The 18,898-nt window shown below is 37.9% G+C and overlaps 1 protein-coding gene across 6 annotated transcripts in view; it reads right to left on the bottom strand.

The window, feature by feature from the left end:
- Positions 1-2,537: 2,537 nt before the first annotated feature.
- Positions 2,538-18,898, bottom strand: part of wdfy3 (WD repeat and FYVE domain containing 3) — a 400,898-nt gene continuing 384,537 nt past the window's right edge. For all 6 annotated transcript variants that reach the window (XM_060826089.1, XM_060826126.1, XM_060826116.1 and 3 more), the window contains 4 exons: positions 18,422-18,772; positions 10,248-10,359; positions 6,643-6,840; positions 2,538-5,359 (listed from right to left, as the gene is read on the bottom strand). In XM_060826089.1, the coding sequence (XP_060682072.1) occupies positions 5,239-5,359; positions 6,643-6,840; positions 10,248-10,359; positions 18,422-18,772 (782 nt within the window). In that variant the 3' untranslated portion in view covers positions 2,538-5,238. The remainder of the gene's footprint in view (positions 5,360-6,642; positions 6,841-10,247; positions 10,360-18,421; positions 18,773-18,898) is intronic.

Raw genomic sequence — 18,898 nt, 5'->3', positions numbered from 1 at the left:
GGAATATTGCGTGAAATTCTGGTCTCCTTCCTATCGGAAGGATGTTATGAAACTTGAAAGGCTTCGAAAAATAAGTTACAAGGATGTTGCCAGGGTTGGAGGATTTGAGCTGTAGGGATAGGTTGAGTAGGCTAGAGCTGTTTTCCCTGGAGCATCGGAGGTTGAGGGGTGACCTTGTAGAGGTTATAAAATCATGAGGGGCATGGATAGGATAAATGGACAAAGTCTTTTTCCGGGGGGGGGGGGGGGGGGGGGGGGGGAGTCCAGACCTAGAGGGCATAGGATTAGGGTGAGAGGGGAAAGATAAACAAGGGACCGAAGGGGCAACTTTTTCACACAGAGGGTGGTACTAGTTATGGAATGAGCTGCCAGAGGAAGTGGTGGAGGCTGGTACAATTGCAACATTTAAAAGGCATCTGGATGGCTATACGAATAGGAAGGGTTTGGAGGGTTTTGAGCAGAGTGCTGGTAGGTGGGACTAGATTGGATTGGGATATCTGGTTGGCATGGATGAGTTGGACGGAAGGGTTTGTTTCTGTGCTGTTCATCTCTATGACGAAAATAAAACAACTGCATGCTAGAGATCTGAAACAAAAACAGAGTTAACGTTTCAGATCTAGTGACTCTTCTGAAGAATACACTGAATTTGAAACATTAAATTGTCTTTCTTCTCACAGATGCTGCCAGACCACCTGCATTTCACTAGTAATTTCTGTTTTTGTTTTGGTTAAAATGACTGCTGCTTGCCCTGTTTATTCAGAAACCAGACTTCTTGTAAATGCTCTTTATCTGATTCAGTTAGACTGATCAAGACTGCTCTTTCAGTTTAATTTCTATTAGTGATGGACTAAACATGTCTGCTTCACTCTCTTTACCTTCATCCTCTGGTGACTGGTTTTTCTCATTACCCAGATGCCATTACTCCTGCTGATACTCTCCAAATATTATGTCAAATTTTCAAAAAACATCCTTTTAAAGGGTTTGTCTAGTTTCAAATGTTTTTGTCGTTCTTACAGAGCCAAGTGGAGTGTTGAGCTGACCACTGGAGTTGAGAGGGCAGGGAGGAGATAAGTTGAGCTCATGGTGGGGCAGTAAGGGAACAATAGTGGCAGTAAGCAGCCACTCCATTAATGCAGTTCTATTAACCTTCTAGAAATGTAGTGGCAGATGTGCCAAAATGAAAATTTCACAAGTTAAAATTCAGTATATTGGATTAAAGGTAACAAGTATTACAGGAAATTGGCAATCAAGTGTGAACAAATGTATAAATAGTACGATACCCAACCAATGAAAGAGAGAAAAAAATCTATGCTTAAAGAAACCAATAGGTCAGGACTTGTTTGTATCACAGTTACATATGTATCTGTGTGACAGGAGCTCAAATACATTTAAAAAACATATAAATACTAATTGACACACATGGGCTTTTAGGTGGCTCTTGCCGTTTACTGTCAGAATCGTCTATTGATAGATGTCTAGTGACTGAAATTTCCCAACAGTTGAACCATCATATATCTGGAATGCACATTCAGACCACATGGAATCTCCAGTGGAGTAGAACTTATCAAGACTGGCACTTAGATTGGCAATTCCTTCAAAACTCTCCAAAAAAGCCTCTTAAAATTGGAACCTTGGGAGGATTCCAACGCAAAAGAAATGCTGGTTAATTATTAAAGTGAATTCTTGACTGAATTCTCTCCAACATGATATTTTACATCCTGTCTCTATACCAAATCTGGCCCTGCAAGACTAATGAGCATTAACCACAATCCTCAAACCTCTACACAACACAGTCCTTGACTTAACCCCACTTAGACATTCATTAACTTACCAGGCACCCTACCCTGACACAGCAGCTGTCAGTGGCTGTGCTGCTGGACATTTAAATGATAGAACACAGCAAATGGCTGCTGCAAAAAAGGGGACATGATTTCAAAGAAGATCTTCCTTGTTGCAGGAGTTAAATAAAGGTTATTAAAGATAATTTGAAATTCTATCAGGATCCGTATCAGAATACCTGAGCCAATGCTATGCTGAACTTTGAGCCATGGCCAACACACAATTAAAAGAAAACATGATTTGAAGATCCAACATAAACTTCTACTGACATCCTTCCAGCTATAGCATTGTACATAGCCTTAAGAATGGAGTGTGTGTTGCTGGAAAAGCACAGCAGGTCAGGCAGCATCCGAGGAGCAGGAAAATCGATGTTTTGGGCTGGAGCCCTTCCTGATAAAGGGCTCCGGCAAGAAACGCTGATTTTCCTGCTCCTCGGATGCTGCCTGACCTGCTGTGCTTTTGCAGCAACACACTCTCAACTCTGATCTCCAGCAACTGCAGACCTCACTGTCTCCTCAGCCTTAAGAATGCTGAGTAACAATGAAACAAATGAGAACTTTAAGCATTTGTACCACATAGATAAAAATGTTATCACAATGGATCTCATTCAGGACAGCAAAAATAGTTGATCAATTAATAAACTACTGCCTTTTCAAGAGTAGTAAACAAGACTTTGGTGGTAAATAGCAGGTATTTATTTAAATGAAAAAGTTTAGTACCAGGACTTGTCTCTATTGCATTAGTTACATATGTATTTGTGTGACTGTAGCTCTTTTGCATTAAAGACAAATATACAATGAACATTCAGATACCACAGTTTACACACTAATATAATGCATCAGTCTAGCACAGGAACCACCAAAACAAGGATTTCAGTTCTCATATATAGTACAAAAATCCCACTCCAGTTCAGCTAGTTTTCTTCATTTCAGATTCATTACTGTACAGATAATGGTCACCTGGGGAGGGAGGGGTACAAGTAATTGATTAATATATTAAACAAAAAGAAGTGGAAAACAATATACATTTTACTGACACAAAAAGTCAGCAGTGTTAATCATGCAACAAGTAACAAAACTTGCTGAAATTAAAAATACTTCAAAACCAGTATAATTGCATAAATATTATACAGTTCATTTACTGTAAAGAAACGCTGTCTTTAAAATGATTGAGAAAATGTATATGATAAAATGGTTCCTACCAGTTTTATACACAATAGGAAGGTGCAAAATCATTGTTGTAACTTTTAGTATCAATGTAGACAAGTGTTGCCCTTTAGCAGCGGATTCTACAGTTGTAAGCATGATGGTACAAATTGCAGAATACATTATACAGATAAGTACACATGAATAATGCGTTTACACAAAGGGAGTGGGAAGATGAAAATGTTTGTTATGCACAAAGCGTATAGTTGGGACAAAAGGATTGCTCCGAGTGCTTTCTACAGATTATGATATAGTACGTGTTGATATGCCCAACACAATTTTAAACACAAAAATCATCTTAAATAAACATGAGGATCGTTTACCCTCCTAAGTGGCGATCCTTGCATTGGTAGCAGCATTTAACGTGAAAAGAAACGTTTACTGCCCACAGTACCACTGCAATAGGGCAAGTGGCCTTTAACAGCCAATGAATCTACAATCTAGTCTGATTCCCAGAAACCCTCACTATATGTAACACATTAACAACTACCAGTAGTTGCTTCTTTGTCCCAGTCAATGTGCTTACAGACATTGGCTGTTATTTAACAGCAATATTTGTTGAAGGCTAATATAAAATACTGAGGTCCATTATAAAGGAATTCTGTAAATAAAACTGACTTGTATTTTCCTTTTCAAACTTGTTTACATTTTTTTTAAATATAAGAAGTTACCAGGAGCATCACGCCAGCTGTCCGTAGTCCATAAACACTGAACTGACTGGTACAATACAACATTTATAGTATGTCAACCAATGAAACATGTGGAAACCATTTTGTGAAATAAATTCACTACATGGCTATTAAAGGGCAGCTAGGTAAGTAAAATCATGAAATTGTTGCTAACAAACTATCCTGTAATGTTAATAAATGGAGAAAACGTTTGGAAGTAAAAGCATGTTTTACACGCTGCAGTGAAGATTCTGACATGTCATCTTGCTTTACCATCATATGACACAGGATATAACTTACTGTTTTAAATGATGCTGCATGACTGCATTGTGACTTAATATGTCATATATATAGATGCACAGAGAAAATACTGCTTTTATACTTGCTGGTCTAGAATACATCAACATTTCGTAAACAGCTTGGATAAAGTAGAAAATGCATTTACTCAAATTACAAGAGTCAAACTTTAGATATATTTCCGTTTTATTGTGACCCTAATTGCAGTGTACTGAGCGTGCTGAAACAGAATGTAACGGCAAGGAAGTCACTAGATTTATTTTTTTGTCTCCCCATCCACCCCTCTTTTCCCCTCAGCCCACTTCAAAAGCACACAGGCAAAATCAAAGTCTTGCACTGTGGCAGTGCAATGCTGACAGCATTTCAAGCATTGCTAGTCTCCTATTGCTCATAAAAAGGATAGGGTTGAATAATTGTTTGTTAAAACACAGATACTGATGTTATAGCATGATTATCCCCAGACATATTTTAATATTTTCAATAAAGTATGAACACCGAGGAAGCTGTTACTCTGAAAATAAATCAGTACAATGACATGGCTGGTTTGAAACTGCTGCATGCCCCTCTTTCTTCAATACCATGAAGCTTCTGTAATGGAGTAAACAAACTCACAAATTCATTATTGTTTGCATCAAACAATAATTAAAATGGAAAAAAAAACAATGCAAGGTATAAATGCAATTGATAATAATTAGCATTTGCACATTTTCATTGACTCCTAAAATAGTTACTGAATGATGCTGGACACAACTATTGATTTCTTAAATCACACAATTAGTGGTTATAATAGGACATCTTTTAACAGGCAATTCAGAAGTTCCTCTTGTTAAAAAGGCCACTACAACTATTTACACTATAAACAATAGGGTTTTTGTGAAAGTGGCAGATTTACATTTAAAATCTTACAAGCCACTATTTTCATGAATATGGGTGACATCATCAAGATGTTTGAAAGATGGTTTAAGTCCAGAACTTCTAAAACCATAATCTCAGCACATTTCAGAACATTCAAACCATCCATGAGTTAGGTAGAGAGATGGGTACATTAACTGCAAGGCAATGATCCCTTTCCAGTCAGTATATTACAGTGCTTCAACACAGTACAAAGAAATCTATGTAAACTCTTTTTTTTAAACTCCCCACATTGTTTCCTTTTGCATAAAATCATTTGAAATAGCTGGGAGTAACAAGGATTCTGCTTGTTTGGTCACTGATAAATCAATGACCTATTAGTTCCTGGAGCTTTCTTCAGCTCCCTTCTCTTGCTGCAGGTTGTAGTAACAATTCTGACAGACACGGACTGGTGAGGAGATTTTCAAGCGCCTGATTTCAGACTGAAATCGACTACATCTGAAATAAAATAAAAGTAGAATCTGTAACTGTTGCAACCAGTAAAACTGTAGTATCAAAAGTTGTAAAAATAAAATCAGATATCCTCTTCATGGGCATGAAGAGCAAAGATAGATCCAAATTGATATTACACTACTTAGCAAACTGGAGACCAGAAGATTCAATATTGCTTTCATAACAGCTACTTGTCAAACATCTCTTTTCCTAACTGCAACATTAAGGTAACAACGAAAGAAGCTTTTTGTACATTTTGAACATTAGTCAATTCTCATACATGAAATGAACACACATTCATAGAACAGAACAAATTAAGGGTCTTTAACAGTTTTGCTCCATATGTAACCACCTCAAGTCGTTTTTCTAATCGTTTTTAAAAATGCCTTGGCTTGATATACAAATCAAATCATGACCTTAAAAGCTAAAATAGGATCAAATAGTAAGAGAATATTCCAAGAAGTTAATCAGTAAAACACCAAGTTATGCCTTGTTACAAGAGAATACAGAAGCAGGATGGAGAGAATGTCACACACAATGACACTGAATAAAGAGCCATATAAACGTTTGTACAGAAGGAATCAATTCACCTCATAATAGTGCTAGTGCTAGAAAATCACTGGAGGAGCTGGGGTGGGGGTGGGGGAGAGGAAGGGGCAATCATATTTAAGATGCTTCCTGACAATTCGTCTTCAGTCACTGAGCTGACCAGAATATCAGAACGGCATCTGACCTACAAAAACCTTTGTAACAAGTTTCTACAGATACTCCTCCATTGGTATGTCCAATGATGGAAAGGAAAGCTCGAAACAAGAAACTACTTTTGCCGCCTCATGAACTCCAGAAACAGACAGAGTACTGTCCATCAGGTAGACACAAGGAACTGTGGGACTGACACAATTAGGGACAATGTTCCATTGAACGTTCATCTCTAAAACTGTGCACTTCTTCTGGGTGCAGTTTACAGAAAAACAACACCCCTTTAGTCGGAAAATTGTTGTAAATCTAATAATATATTTAATAACCCTAGATATTTTATACAACTTTATTATGTCATACATTAACTAGAAAATGCTTTATTTTGCTATTCAACAGAATCATCAGAAGTCTTTAATATAGCATTACTGAATTGTCATTCAGCCATTGAAATCAAGACCTAATCTTGAAGTGTTAGTTCTGGTAAAATAACACATATTAAAGCTCACTGCAGCTCTACTTCATCTGATTTGAGTAAACTGAATATTATGGAACACATATCCCAAATTTTGGCAATAATCAACTGTTCTTACTTTTGACAGAAGAGTTGCCCACAGTTTCTGCAGTGATGCCGTCTCTCAGTTAGAGAGAAGCGCACTGAACATCCTGAACAGCAATCCCCTCCGTCATCTTTAATCCAGTGGTCAGCAGCTGTCCTCCCTGGCTGATCACTCACTGACCAGCTAAATACCCGACCTCGTGCATCACCTATCAGAATTTTACTGTGATCCCTGCAGGAAAGGAAACAAAATAGGAAGACCAAAATGACTTCATTCACTGAGTCACTGGTCAGTTTAATGAGTTTTCTTTTGAAAATCGGCAACATTTTAAACAGACCTTAATAACAATTGGTATTTCAATTCATACAAAAAAATTTCATTCAACACTAAACTGTAATTGCTCATGCATAACTGAGATCTAGGAAGGAGCTCTTTAATTTGGTCACTTTATCCACATTTACTTGCCCCAGCTACCATTGTAATTCTCAAGAGGAAATTTAAAATAACATTACTGAGCACAACTACTACACAAAAACATTTATATTCAGTAAAAACAAACTCCCTTAAAATCTTCCATGTATTTACTATTTTAAATTATTTCTTCCACTTGTCATTAGCTCTCTGTCCCCATTGTGATGTAACCAATAATGAGAGATAGATCATGTGGCTTCAGTTGGGTCTCTAGTTGATAATAAAGCTATTCTTTTTTATTTAATGGATGGATCAGGACATTTAACATGATCACAGAATTAAAGTGACAGATGCTTCATGGATCTTTGAGCACAGAGCAGAATTTGCCACGCAAGTAATATTAGATCTTCAACTTTTAAAAATGGAATCCTATATCTGATGGGAAAAAAATACTTTTAAACATTTGCTATTTAATCTCAGCCAAGATACTAACAGATCGACAATACAGGTATTTTTGGGGTCAGTTAGCTCAGTTGGCTGGACAACTGGTTTGCGATGCCAAACGTGGAACTTCAATTCCCACTGAGGTTAGCATGAAGGTCCTACATTCTTCACACTGTCCCTTGCCTGAGGGCTGGCAATCCTCAGGTTAAACTCACCACCAGCTCTCTCTCTAAAATGAGACAGCAGCCTTTTGATCATCTGGGACTATGGTAACTTCACTTTTACAGGAGCATGGCAGTACTGAGATTATTAATTCTAAAACTGAACTGAGAAGTTAACTTTCATAAGTCTGATCATGTGTAGGCTGGACCGAGAGAAACATGACTGAAAGCAGTTGGATCATTGTAAGAATCACATGCAACATCTGTTTTGGGTCTGAATAACTCCACTTCCACACTGTGGCTGTCTCTGAAGTGGCCAGTTAGAAAAAAAAGAATGCTTGCCATCATCTGCTGAAGTCAAGGGATGCATAGTAGGTGGGGCACTGATCATATTTCGAGTGTTAATAAAAATGTCACTTGTGGCCTTAGAGAGGAAAACCTAGCATTCAGGTTTCCCAGGCTTCTTCATTCCTAACAATCTGATAGAAAGAAGCATGGTTCATGCGGTTGGCCACAATTAGACTTGGAATGAATGATTTTTTGACAAAGTTACTCCTTAGTAATCTCCACAATCCCCACCTAAGGTGCTTTTAGTTCATGAAAAAGAAATGAAAGAAAGAAATTTTGAATACAAAAACTGCAGTTATTGGGACTGCTATGAGCATGATAGCAAATAAATACAAATACTGATGTGCCCACAACGACAAGTTAGATGGTTTCAGTATTTTAGTTTTACATCTGCTTTAAAAAGGTATGAATATGTTTTAAAAATTGGCTTCAGTTAGTTCTGTTTATAAGGGAGACCACATTTATCAGTAACGTGTTATTAGGATGAACCCTTAAATTTGGGCTTATCAAATTCCTTATCCACTTGTTCTTTCAGTGGTCTGACTAGAGAACTGGGACCACAGTGTTGTATCTCCAATCTGTGCATTCTTTCTGGATAGCTTCCATACTGGGGTGGAGACTTTCAAACAATCTCTTAAATGGAACAGGACACAAGGGTAAATTCTGCAACGACAAGCTGGGTTGTAATGATAATGTGGGATGAGATTAACAGAAACCTGGACAAGTGCGGATCAAATAAGGAAAGACACTGTCGATTTGTTCAAGCTAAACTGTGCCTTCATGACTTTGTTGAAGTTTTAATATAAATAACAGAGAGGATAAATGGGGGTAATGCTGCTGAAGTAGTGTACATGGACTTACAATACACTTCAGATATAGTGCAAAATAATCTTTGCCAGAAAAATGAAAATTCATGGAATAAAAGAACAGCATGGATATAAGATTGGTTGAATGATAAGAAACAAAGTAATGGTAAATGGGTGATAATATTGCCCTGGAGTTCCAAAGCAATCACTGCAATCCTTGATATATATTAACTATATGTGAGTATACAGGGAACAATTTCAAAAGCTGCAGATGACACAAACAGGTGGCACAGTGGCTCAGTGGTTAGCACTGCTGCCTCACTGAACCAGGGACCTAGGTTCGATTCCAGCCCAGGGCGACTGTCTGTGTGGAGTTTGCACCTTCTCCCATTGTCTGCGTGAGTTTCCTCCGGGTGCTCTGGTTTCCTTCCACGGCCCAAATATGTGCAGGTTAGGTGAACTGGCCATGCTAAATTGCTCATAGTGTTCAGAGATGTGTAGGTTAGGTGCATTAGTCAGAGGGAAATGTACAATAATAAAGGAATGGGTCTGGATGGGTTAACTCTTCAGAGGGCCAGTGTGGACTTGCTGGGCTGTAGGGAATCTAATTTAAATTCAAATTTAAAACCCTGAAGTGAACTGAAGTGTGAGAATATGATGAGCTTGATGAGGACAGACAGACTGCTTTACTGGGCAGACATTTGGCAAATTAAACTAACTCAAAGGAGGACAACGTGACACATTTTGGTAGGTAGAAGAGGCGGCAATATGAAATAAAACTAGAATTCTAAAGCTGGTACAGGAACAGAGACACAAGGGCAATATGAGCACAAATTCTTGAAAATACCCATGCATATTGAGAAAGCAAGGAAGGTGGCTTATGGGATCCCAGGCTTTATAAACAGAAGCACAAAGAAAAAAAAAACATGGAAGTTTTGATGAATCTTTATAAAAGCCTTTATAAAAGTCAGGCTTTAACTGGAGTCATTTCCCCAAATCCAGGCACCACATTTGGGAAGGATACTATGCAAGGCACCAAAGTGATTTGAGAATAGCTGCAGGAGAAGTGACTTCTGTTAATGTGGATATGTTGGAGCGGCTGGGGTTATAGAAGAGAAGGTTGAGAAAAGATTTGACAGAGGTGTTTAAAATCATGGAGGAGTCTAGGCCGCAGATTGAGAAAAAACGTTCTGATGGCCGAAAGATTCAAGATCGAGGGGACACCAATTTAAGTTACATGACAAAAGAACAATTAGCAAAATGAGGAACGAGAGATATTAGCTTTTATTATGAACCCTAAAATATTAGCCATCTTATAGAAACTGATTGATCTGTCACAATTATTGATAGTTGCTGCATATGATATCTATTTGGTCCATTACAAGTTCACCATCGATCTATTGGCAGAAGTTGGAGAGAGCGCCAGACTAATGGCGTAACTTACTTTCGCTTTATTAAGAATACTCACTTAGAAAGGCCTAATGCAGTAATTTCTGCAGGGTGACAATTGTCTTTTCGATCAAATGCAGTATGCATTGTCAATTTGCTTCGAAATACCAACTGCCGCTCCCATCTGTATCCTGAAACCAAACAGAAAACCACTTGCATTCATAGAGTCACAACAGAAAACGTAATCTGCAACTTGCAGCTTTGAGAATAAGCAGTAATTATATGACGATTGAAAATTGGCTTAACTACAACAAGTTAGGTGATTAAGTTCACAGCTAACTGAATATAATAATGCTGTTTGAAGGGAAAGGCTAAGATTTAAAATGATTGAAATTTACAGCTGGGGGGGGGGGGGGGCATTTGGTCTGTTGTCTCCGTGCTTGCTCTATGAAAGAGTTACCCAATTTATTCCCCTAACCCCAGTTGTTTTTCCCCATAATGCTGTGTATTAACATTCTCTAGTGACATGCCCAATTGTCCTTGGAAAGTTCCTATGGATTACTTTTCAGTAGTGTTCCAGATCTGAACAATACATATTAAAGCCTCATATGTTGAATTTAGAGCCTTTGCCAATTATTTTAAACTCTGGTTACTGATCTCCTTCACCAAGGAAATAGTTGCCAAATCAAATCACTCATTATTTTGAGTGCTCCTATCTAATCTCCCCTTAACCTTTTTCTTTCTTACAAGAGCAGCTCTAGCTTCTCCAATCCCTCCTTTTAACTGACCATTAAGTATAATACTCGGCCCCTGCAAATGGTGGTACTGACCTTACGGGGCATAGGAATTGCTGCTTTATGTCCAGATGGGCTCATTTCTGTATTGAGCAATTCCTTTATAGGTCAGTACATTATACAGTGAAACAATGCACTTCATAAAAAAGACCCAGCCTAAAAGGATGCTTGTATGAAGAACAAAAATTGCAAAAAGAGTGTCAAAGGTATAAAAGGATAGTGTTTCTATGGAAAAACTGTTACAAATGTGAATCTTTTCTTCTTCAGATTGATGGTCTCACATTATTTTCATATGCTAACTGACACCATATTTTTATTTACCTTTCAGAAAACCTCTACTTTCAACCAAAGAAAAGCAAATAATGGAATCCTACTTTTGGCATTATTTAGCACTAAAACTTATCAGGTACTGTGCAGCTAGATCCAGTGTGAAGTATCCTCTGTGGTACTCTGAATATCTCACAGGAAAGTACTTCCTTGAACATCAATGTGACATCACGTGTAGAATTATTGACAACTATAATTTAGGAATGAGAATCCACTGCCAAATAATGCGTAATCTTGTTTTGGGAATTTACCCCATGACTCTTAGATTTAACATAGTTTATAATTTTGACTTCATGAATGAAACAAACTTCAAATTCACTATGTCCATACAGTGGACATAGCTATGGCTTCCTTCTTCAACATTGTGAGATTTTCTTCTGTTTAATTGAGTTTGGAAGAGTTACTTCTAAGGCCAGCATTACTTGCACAGTCCTATTCATCCTTGGAAAGATAGCAGTGAGTCACCTTCTTGAATCTTTACAATCCATATAGCGTAGGTACACACACAATACTGTTTGCTTTGTCCAATGTGGTGATGAGCTTCTAGAGTGCTGTTGGACGATGAATATCATCCAGGTAAATGCAGGGTAATCCACCATATGCTTGGTTTGTTCCCTGGACAATATTTAAAGGTAGTGAGTTATTCACCTCAAAACATTCAGCCTGTGGACTGCTCTTGTAACCACAGTATTACATGGCCGATCCAGTTCAGCTTCTGCCCAATGGCAACCCCAGGTTGATGATGGTGGCGTTTCAGCGATATTAATATAATCAAGTATCAAGAGGAGATGGTCATTGCCTGGCACTTGCACAGCATGAATGTTGCTTATTAATCCAAGCCTGAACGTTATTTAGGTCCTGCGAACATGCAGGCATTTAGTATTTGAGAAGTTGTGAATGGTCCTGAGCACTGCAATCATCAGTAAATATCCCCACAACTGACTGTACAATGGAAAGAGATCATGGATGAAGTGGCTTCGAAAGCCACAACCACCTTATTTTCTGCTAGGTAGGATTGCAACCAATGGAGAATTGTTCCCATTGATTGCAATTTTGCTTGGGGTCCTTGATGACACACTTATGAAATGCTACTTTGCTGTCAAGGAAAATCATTCTTATCTTCGGTCCTGAATTCAGCTTTTTGTCTTTTTGCTATAATGTTGTTAAGAGCAGTGGTCCGAGCTGTGCTCAAATTAAGCCATGACTTAGACTATTACTGAGTAAATGTCAATTTATAAACTGTCATTTTGCTGATACAGCTGTCATTGAAAGAGTAGATTTGTTTAGTTTTGACAGACTGGTCATAACTCATCAGTACTACAGCCTAGAATTTGTCAGGGTTCAAAGCCTTTGGTATAGCCAGAGCCTTCAGCTTTTCCATGATATTACATGGACTGAAAAATAAATCAGCTCAAGATTGTCATGTGTGTTCCTGGGGACCTCCAAAGATGGCTACAATAGTGCTATCCAGCTGTAGATGACTACAAACGTCTTTGGTATTTTGTCCTGGATCTCCTATCATTGGTAACAGGGATATTTCTGGAACTTTCTTCCTCAGACTGGTTCTCATGAATAGATGTGGCAGAACTGAAAGGCTTTGATCTTATTTTTGGTTGTGGGATTGATTTATCAATCAAATGCTGGTTTCCTGTTTAACATGCATCTTGTGCTGTTTTGTAGCTGTACCAAGTTGAGATCGTATTTTTAGATATATAGGTCAATTTCCTATAATGCGTGTTTCAGCAACGTGATTTGGCTGTAACATGATTGGTAAATTGGGGAAGTTTTTTTTTAGAAAAATATGAACTCCCATTGGATATTATGTGATTCCATCCTCGGTTACCTTAAGTCCACTCTAGAGGTTTACTTCAGGCCAAGCAGAAAAGGTTGGATGACAGGGCAAACTTTTCTGACTTTATTGTTGATATTTTTGAGGATGTTTTTAGAAATTATTGCAGGAGAAAACATTTGGATTTCAAGATTCTCCTCATTCTGGACAATGCACCAAGCCATCCTCCCACCATTGGTGAGCTTTCTGACAACATCAAAGTGCTATTTCTACCTCTGAACACAACCTCTCTCATTCAATCCATGGACCAGGGTGCAATAGCAACTTTTAAAGCTTATTATTTCGGGTGTACATTCAGGAAGCTGATTGCAGCTACTGAGGCGAATAATGAGGACAGTGTTTTTGAATTTTGGAAGAACTTGAACATTAAGAATCCTATTGACATCACCTTGGAGGCCTGGGTGAGGTAAGTAATGACTGCCTGCATGCAATCTTGCTAAAGCTTCTCCCAGATTTTCTTTATGATTTTAAAGGCATTGAAACATCACAGGAGTACCCAGCAATGAAAGAACAAAGCAAGTTGGATTTGAAGAAGTGCAAACTGATCTACAACTTGTTGCTACGGGGGAAGTTGAAGATCGAGATGAAAACGATGAAGTCCAGGATGCAGCACTTTTCTTTTGTCTTCCATCCGGAGGGAAGTTGAGAAGCAGTTGCAGCTCTTAGAAGTCAATAACTATGGTGTAGAATGCAGCCGGATAGCAGTTTGTGACATAAAGTTTGATCTGGCACCTTATGTACAGCTTCTTTCATGAAAGAAGAAAGATGGCAAAGCAGCAAAAATTAGATGCCTTTTTTCAGTCACTCCGCAAGAAACAATGAACTGTAACCATCCACTTCTGGACTAAATATTTTCTTTTGTCATAACCCCTCATCCAGAACTTCACCTGAAAGTAGTGATGAAGCTGATGATGACCCTCAGCCTGTCTTAATACATTTCTGTAACTCCACAAACTCAAACTTCTAAAATGCTAAATTTATTGTAATATTTAATTAAAATATATGATTTGAAACTTTAGACTGTGCTATCATTAGTGTTGGACTAAGTACTATTTTTGTTTTGATTTCTACTAATATTTGTGGTGGTTCACCCCAACCCAGATTTTCCCATAGGTCCCGTTATTTCTATTGCATGATTTTCTACAACGAGGTCACAAAAGAACGCAAGTACCATGTTTAGATTAGATGGGATTCCCTACAGTGTCGTTCAGCTCCTGGAAGCTATCCTGTGCTCTTGGCTTGATGGCAATAGTAGGGTGAAGGTTATGCCAGATTATTGGCTGACAGACTGTGGTTGAATCCAACTGTGTTTTTGCTGATGGAAAACAGTGCCTCTTGTTTACTCAATTTAGCTGCTACCTTATGATGGTTGTGCTGCACAAAATGAGAGGTTGCCCTCAGTTTGACGACGGAATCTCTGTTTCCATGAAGACTGTGCATTGGTCATTCCAAATGCATTCCTAGACGGACACATCTGTGACTGGTAGACAAGCTCAAAAGGAGGTCTTTCTTTTCGTTGCTTCCCTCACCACCTTGCAGAGGCCCAGTGTGGCATGACTTCAGGACATGTCCAGCTCAGTGTGTAGTCACGCAACAAGTTATTTGTGGTAACACTAAAGTATCCCATTCAGAGTACATATTTTGCCTCTGCTACCTTGTGTTTCTTCTAAGTGGCGTTCAACATGGAGGAGTAATAACCAATCACATGAGAAGGGTTAATGGGTGTAATTAACAGGAAGTTTCCTTGAGAAAATCTGACATAATGTCATGAGACTTCATGGAGTCCTGAGGTAATGTTGAGGATTTGTGACTTCAATTGCCTGGGAGGACAAGGGCAGCAGATGGGAACACTACTGCTTACAAATTCTCCTCCAAATGATAACCATCCCGATTTGGAATTGTATTGTTGGTGTGCCAAAGTCCTGGCACTCCCTACCTAACAGCATTATAGGCATACCTACATCTCAAGGACTGCAGTCGTTCAAAGATGGCAAGTTGCCACCTTCTTTTCATAGACAAATTAGGAATGGGCAATAAATGCTGGTCACATCTCATGAATGAATTAAAAAAAACTCTCAGGGCCATTCCCTCCCATGCTCCACTGTATCAGGGACAGGGCGAAACCTAGGATGGCTAGTGAGATATTTCACTGTAAGGCATGAAGATGAGAGTATGACTATGTCAAGCTGTTGCTGACTAGTAAGTAGGAAAGCGCTACCAATTTCAGTTCAAGTCCAGATTTTAATGAGGAGGATTTGCAGCACTGACTGTCATTTCCAGTGCCTAGGCTAATGCCTTGTCTCCTATCCAGTTTTATTTTTTAGTACATCATAAATGGATATCTCTTGCAAAATAGGGAATATGCAGGTGCATGCTGAAGCATCACAAAATTCTCAGGTGAAAGAAAATAAATTTCGTAAAGCAAGCAGAATCGCCAGGATATGGTTTAGTATAACTATTGACATGATTTACCCTAACCTAGTTATATTTAATAGTTGAAACTCCCATTGGAAGAAGCTAACGTGACATGCTGAATGGGTTTTCTTACTTGCAGCTCTCTGTTCTCATGACATCAATTCTATGAAGAAAAGAAGTCTAAATTCTGGATTTAAAAAGCCTTAGAATATTCATTTAAGAACTCCCATTCAGAATCATGAGGAAGGGCACTTGCCTACAAGTTATGGCAAGGTGTAGTAATTAGTTATTGAATAATTATTTGATAGAAATACAAAGAAACCTGTAGACAACAATGCCAGCTAATATTCAAGTTGAATGTAGACACCATGCTGTTTATTTAAAGAATTATTTTGTCTCGGAAAAAAATGCATTTAGAAACTCCAAGAAATCTGCATGAGCAGCAGCTTCATTTGATGATTCAAACAAATCCAATTTCTAATAAAAATACTCAAAGTTCAACTGAATGAAGAAGAGGATTTAGTGACAGAACAACGAAAAGCTTTGAGCTTCAAAGAAAAAAATCAGTCATCAGAGAGAAGCAAATTCTGCATAACATTAATTGTTACCTGTGTAAATTGAACTTACAAAAGTAATTGTTATTTACTTCATTTATTTAACTTTCCAACATTTTAAATCATGTTTTGAATATTGATGCCATTTGAACTGCACGATTTTCAAAAGCCATTTGAGCAGTACTGCATACCAATCCTTATAGCAAAGTTGTGGCTCACATAGTAAAAGGGACAGTCGCAAGATAGATTTAAAAATATTCTAACAGTGACACAAACAAACAGTGGCAATTAATGGCTGTTTTTCAGTCAGAGAAAGATTTGTAGGGCAGTCCACAGGATTCGGCGTTGAAACTCTGGCTTTCCTTGATTTATTTCTTAATACAAATGACTCAGACCGTGATGTACAGAGTGTACACAAAATGCACATTGATGCATAATTTGGAGACATTGTAAATTATGAGGCTGTAAGGAGAACTTGAAAAGAGTGTAAAAAGTTGGTGGAATAAACAAACAGGTGGCAGATGAAGTGCAACACAGAAAAATGAGGGGTGGTTAATTTTGGGATAAAGAATGTAGATAAAATAAGGTGTACAATTCCAAAGGAGGTGCAGAAGCAGAAAGACAAAGGTGAAAGGATTGGTTGAGAGATGAGTTAATAAAGCACACAGTATCCGAGGCTTTAACAAAGGTGGTTTAGGGCACAAGAGGAAGGTGGTTATATTCAGTTTGCAGAAGACACAAGATTAGCCTCAGCAAGAATATTTATTCATTTCTAGGCATTGCACTTCACAAAGGATGTGAAGGCATTGCAGAAGTTAGGATCCATTTTCTTTGCAAAAGAGAAGGCCAAGACAACATCTAATAGAGATATTTGAAATCGTGAGGGGTTTGCACAAAGTAAATGGGGAACATTTGCTCCTATTCATGGAAGGATCAGGATGAGAGGGCAGAAATTTAAATAATTAGTAAAAGAAGCAAAAGTGATATGACAAAACACCTTTACAGTGAGTGTTTAGGATATGGAGTGTGCTAGCCTGAAAGCATGATAGAAACAAGTTCAATTGAAACATTGAAGAGTAACTTTTATTAGAAAAGGAACATCATGCAGGACAATCTTGGGCAGGCAGGAGAATGGCATTAAGTGAAACACTCATTTGGAGAAGAGGTGCAGACATGATGAACCAAATAACTACCTTCTACACTGTAACAAAAGCAAACTACTAAGGATGCTGCAAGTTTGAAATGAAACAGAAAATATGCTTAACAGGTCTGGTAGTATTTGTGGAGTGACAAACAGGGTTAACAATTTGAATCTGATGATATAACTCTTTTTCAGTTTGTATTACTGTCTGCATTGTATTGATTTTGTGATGCAATGTATTTGTACTGCTTATACACCCAGTTTCTTTGGATTAATATATGAAACACATGAAAAAATACATTTATTGTGCCAAAATAAAAAATTGTATAATGACTAGAAAGGAAAAATAATGATTTTTTTCCCCACTTTTAGCCACTACCAAAGGAAGGTAAAAATGATTTTATAGCCCTCTTGTAGCATTGAGAGAGACATAGGAAGGAAATGTTTTAAAAACTACTTTAAATATATGAAGCACAAGTTTATCAATTCGTTTTAGACAGTTAAGATCAATTATGCTAATTCTTAATAAATAGAGATTAATTTAAAACAAAGGAGTGGTGGTTAATTTTGCCCTGCTACAGGAAGATTATTATTAAATTGGAAGGTGCAAAAAAGATTTACAAGGATGTTAAGAGGATACAGTTATAAAGGTTTGAATTATAAAGGAGAGGCTGGATAAGCTGGGACTTCTTCCATTGGAGCATTGGAGATGTTTATAAAATCATGAGTGGCATAGATAGGATGAATTGCAAAGGTCTTTTCCTTATAGTTGGAGAGTTCAAAACTAGAGATAAGGTGAGAGGAGAAGGATTTAAAAAGGGACCTGAGGGACATTTTTTTCCACATTGAAAGTGGCTTGTATATGGAATGAAGAGAAGAGAAGGCGGTAGATGCATTCACGGTTACAACATTTAAAAGACATTTAGACAGGTACATGAATAAGAAAAGTTTAGCAGGATGTGGGCCAAACGCAGGCAAGTGGGACTAGTTTATTTTGGGAAACTTGGTTGGTGTGAATGAGTTGGACGAAAGGGTCTGTTTCCATGCTGTGTGACTCTATGCCCATCAAGAAAGTGTTAGCAGAGCAGGTCATACAATGAAAATAGAATTTAATGCCAACAATTACTTACTAAAATAACTGACTAAGTGGAGCATCATTGTAAAAACAATTACCTTGTTTTAGTTGGTTATGGCGTTTTATTTCATTCTGCATTGAATGCTGTTGAAGTTGATGGTGATAGTGCATTTGACTTTGAATTGGAGGCTGTTGTTGAGCTTGTGGTTGGAACTTAGGCTGGCCTTCTGAGTAATTTACAAAAACAAAACCATCCTTCTCATCCAGGCTGAGTTGATCTGCCCAACGCTTTGATTCATCTCCATCTACAAACCATGCTGCTCGGCCGGATATGCCCTTTGCTTTATTTGCTGCACAGCCAGATACACTTTGTTTGGGTTTTGGGTCCTGGATGTTGCATTGATCCTCCAGGTCTGAATCACTGCTTTCCTCATCCTGAGCATCCCCATCTAAATTCCAAATATAAATATCCAATATCTCATTCCACATAATTACAATAGGTAAACATAATCAGATCCTATATTGTCTTCTAGAATTTGTAAGTAGATGTTTAAGTAGGCAAGAAGTGCAATTTC

Source organism: Hemiscyllium ocellatum, chromosome 1, assembly GCF_020745735.1.
Source record: "Hemiscyllium ocellatum isolate sHemOce1 chromosome 1, sHemOce1.pat.X.cur, whole genome shotgun sequence".
In the NCBI taxonomy this organism is placed as follows: Eukaryota; Metazoa; Chordata; class Chondrichthyes; order Orectolobiformes; family Hemiscylliidae; genus Hemiscyllium; species Hemiscyllium ocellatum.
Note: the sequence above shows the minus strand (reverse complement) of the source record. Positions and strands in the feature narration are given on the sequence as shown.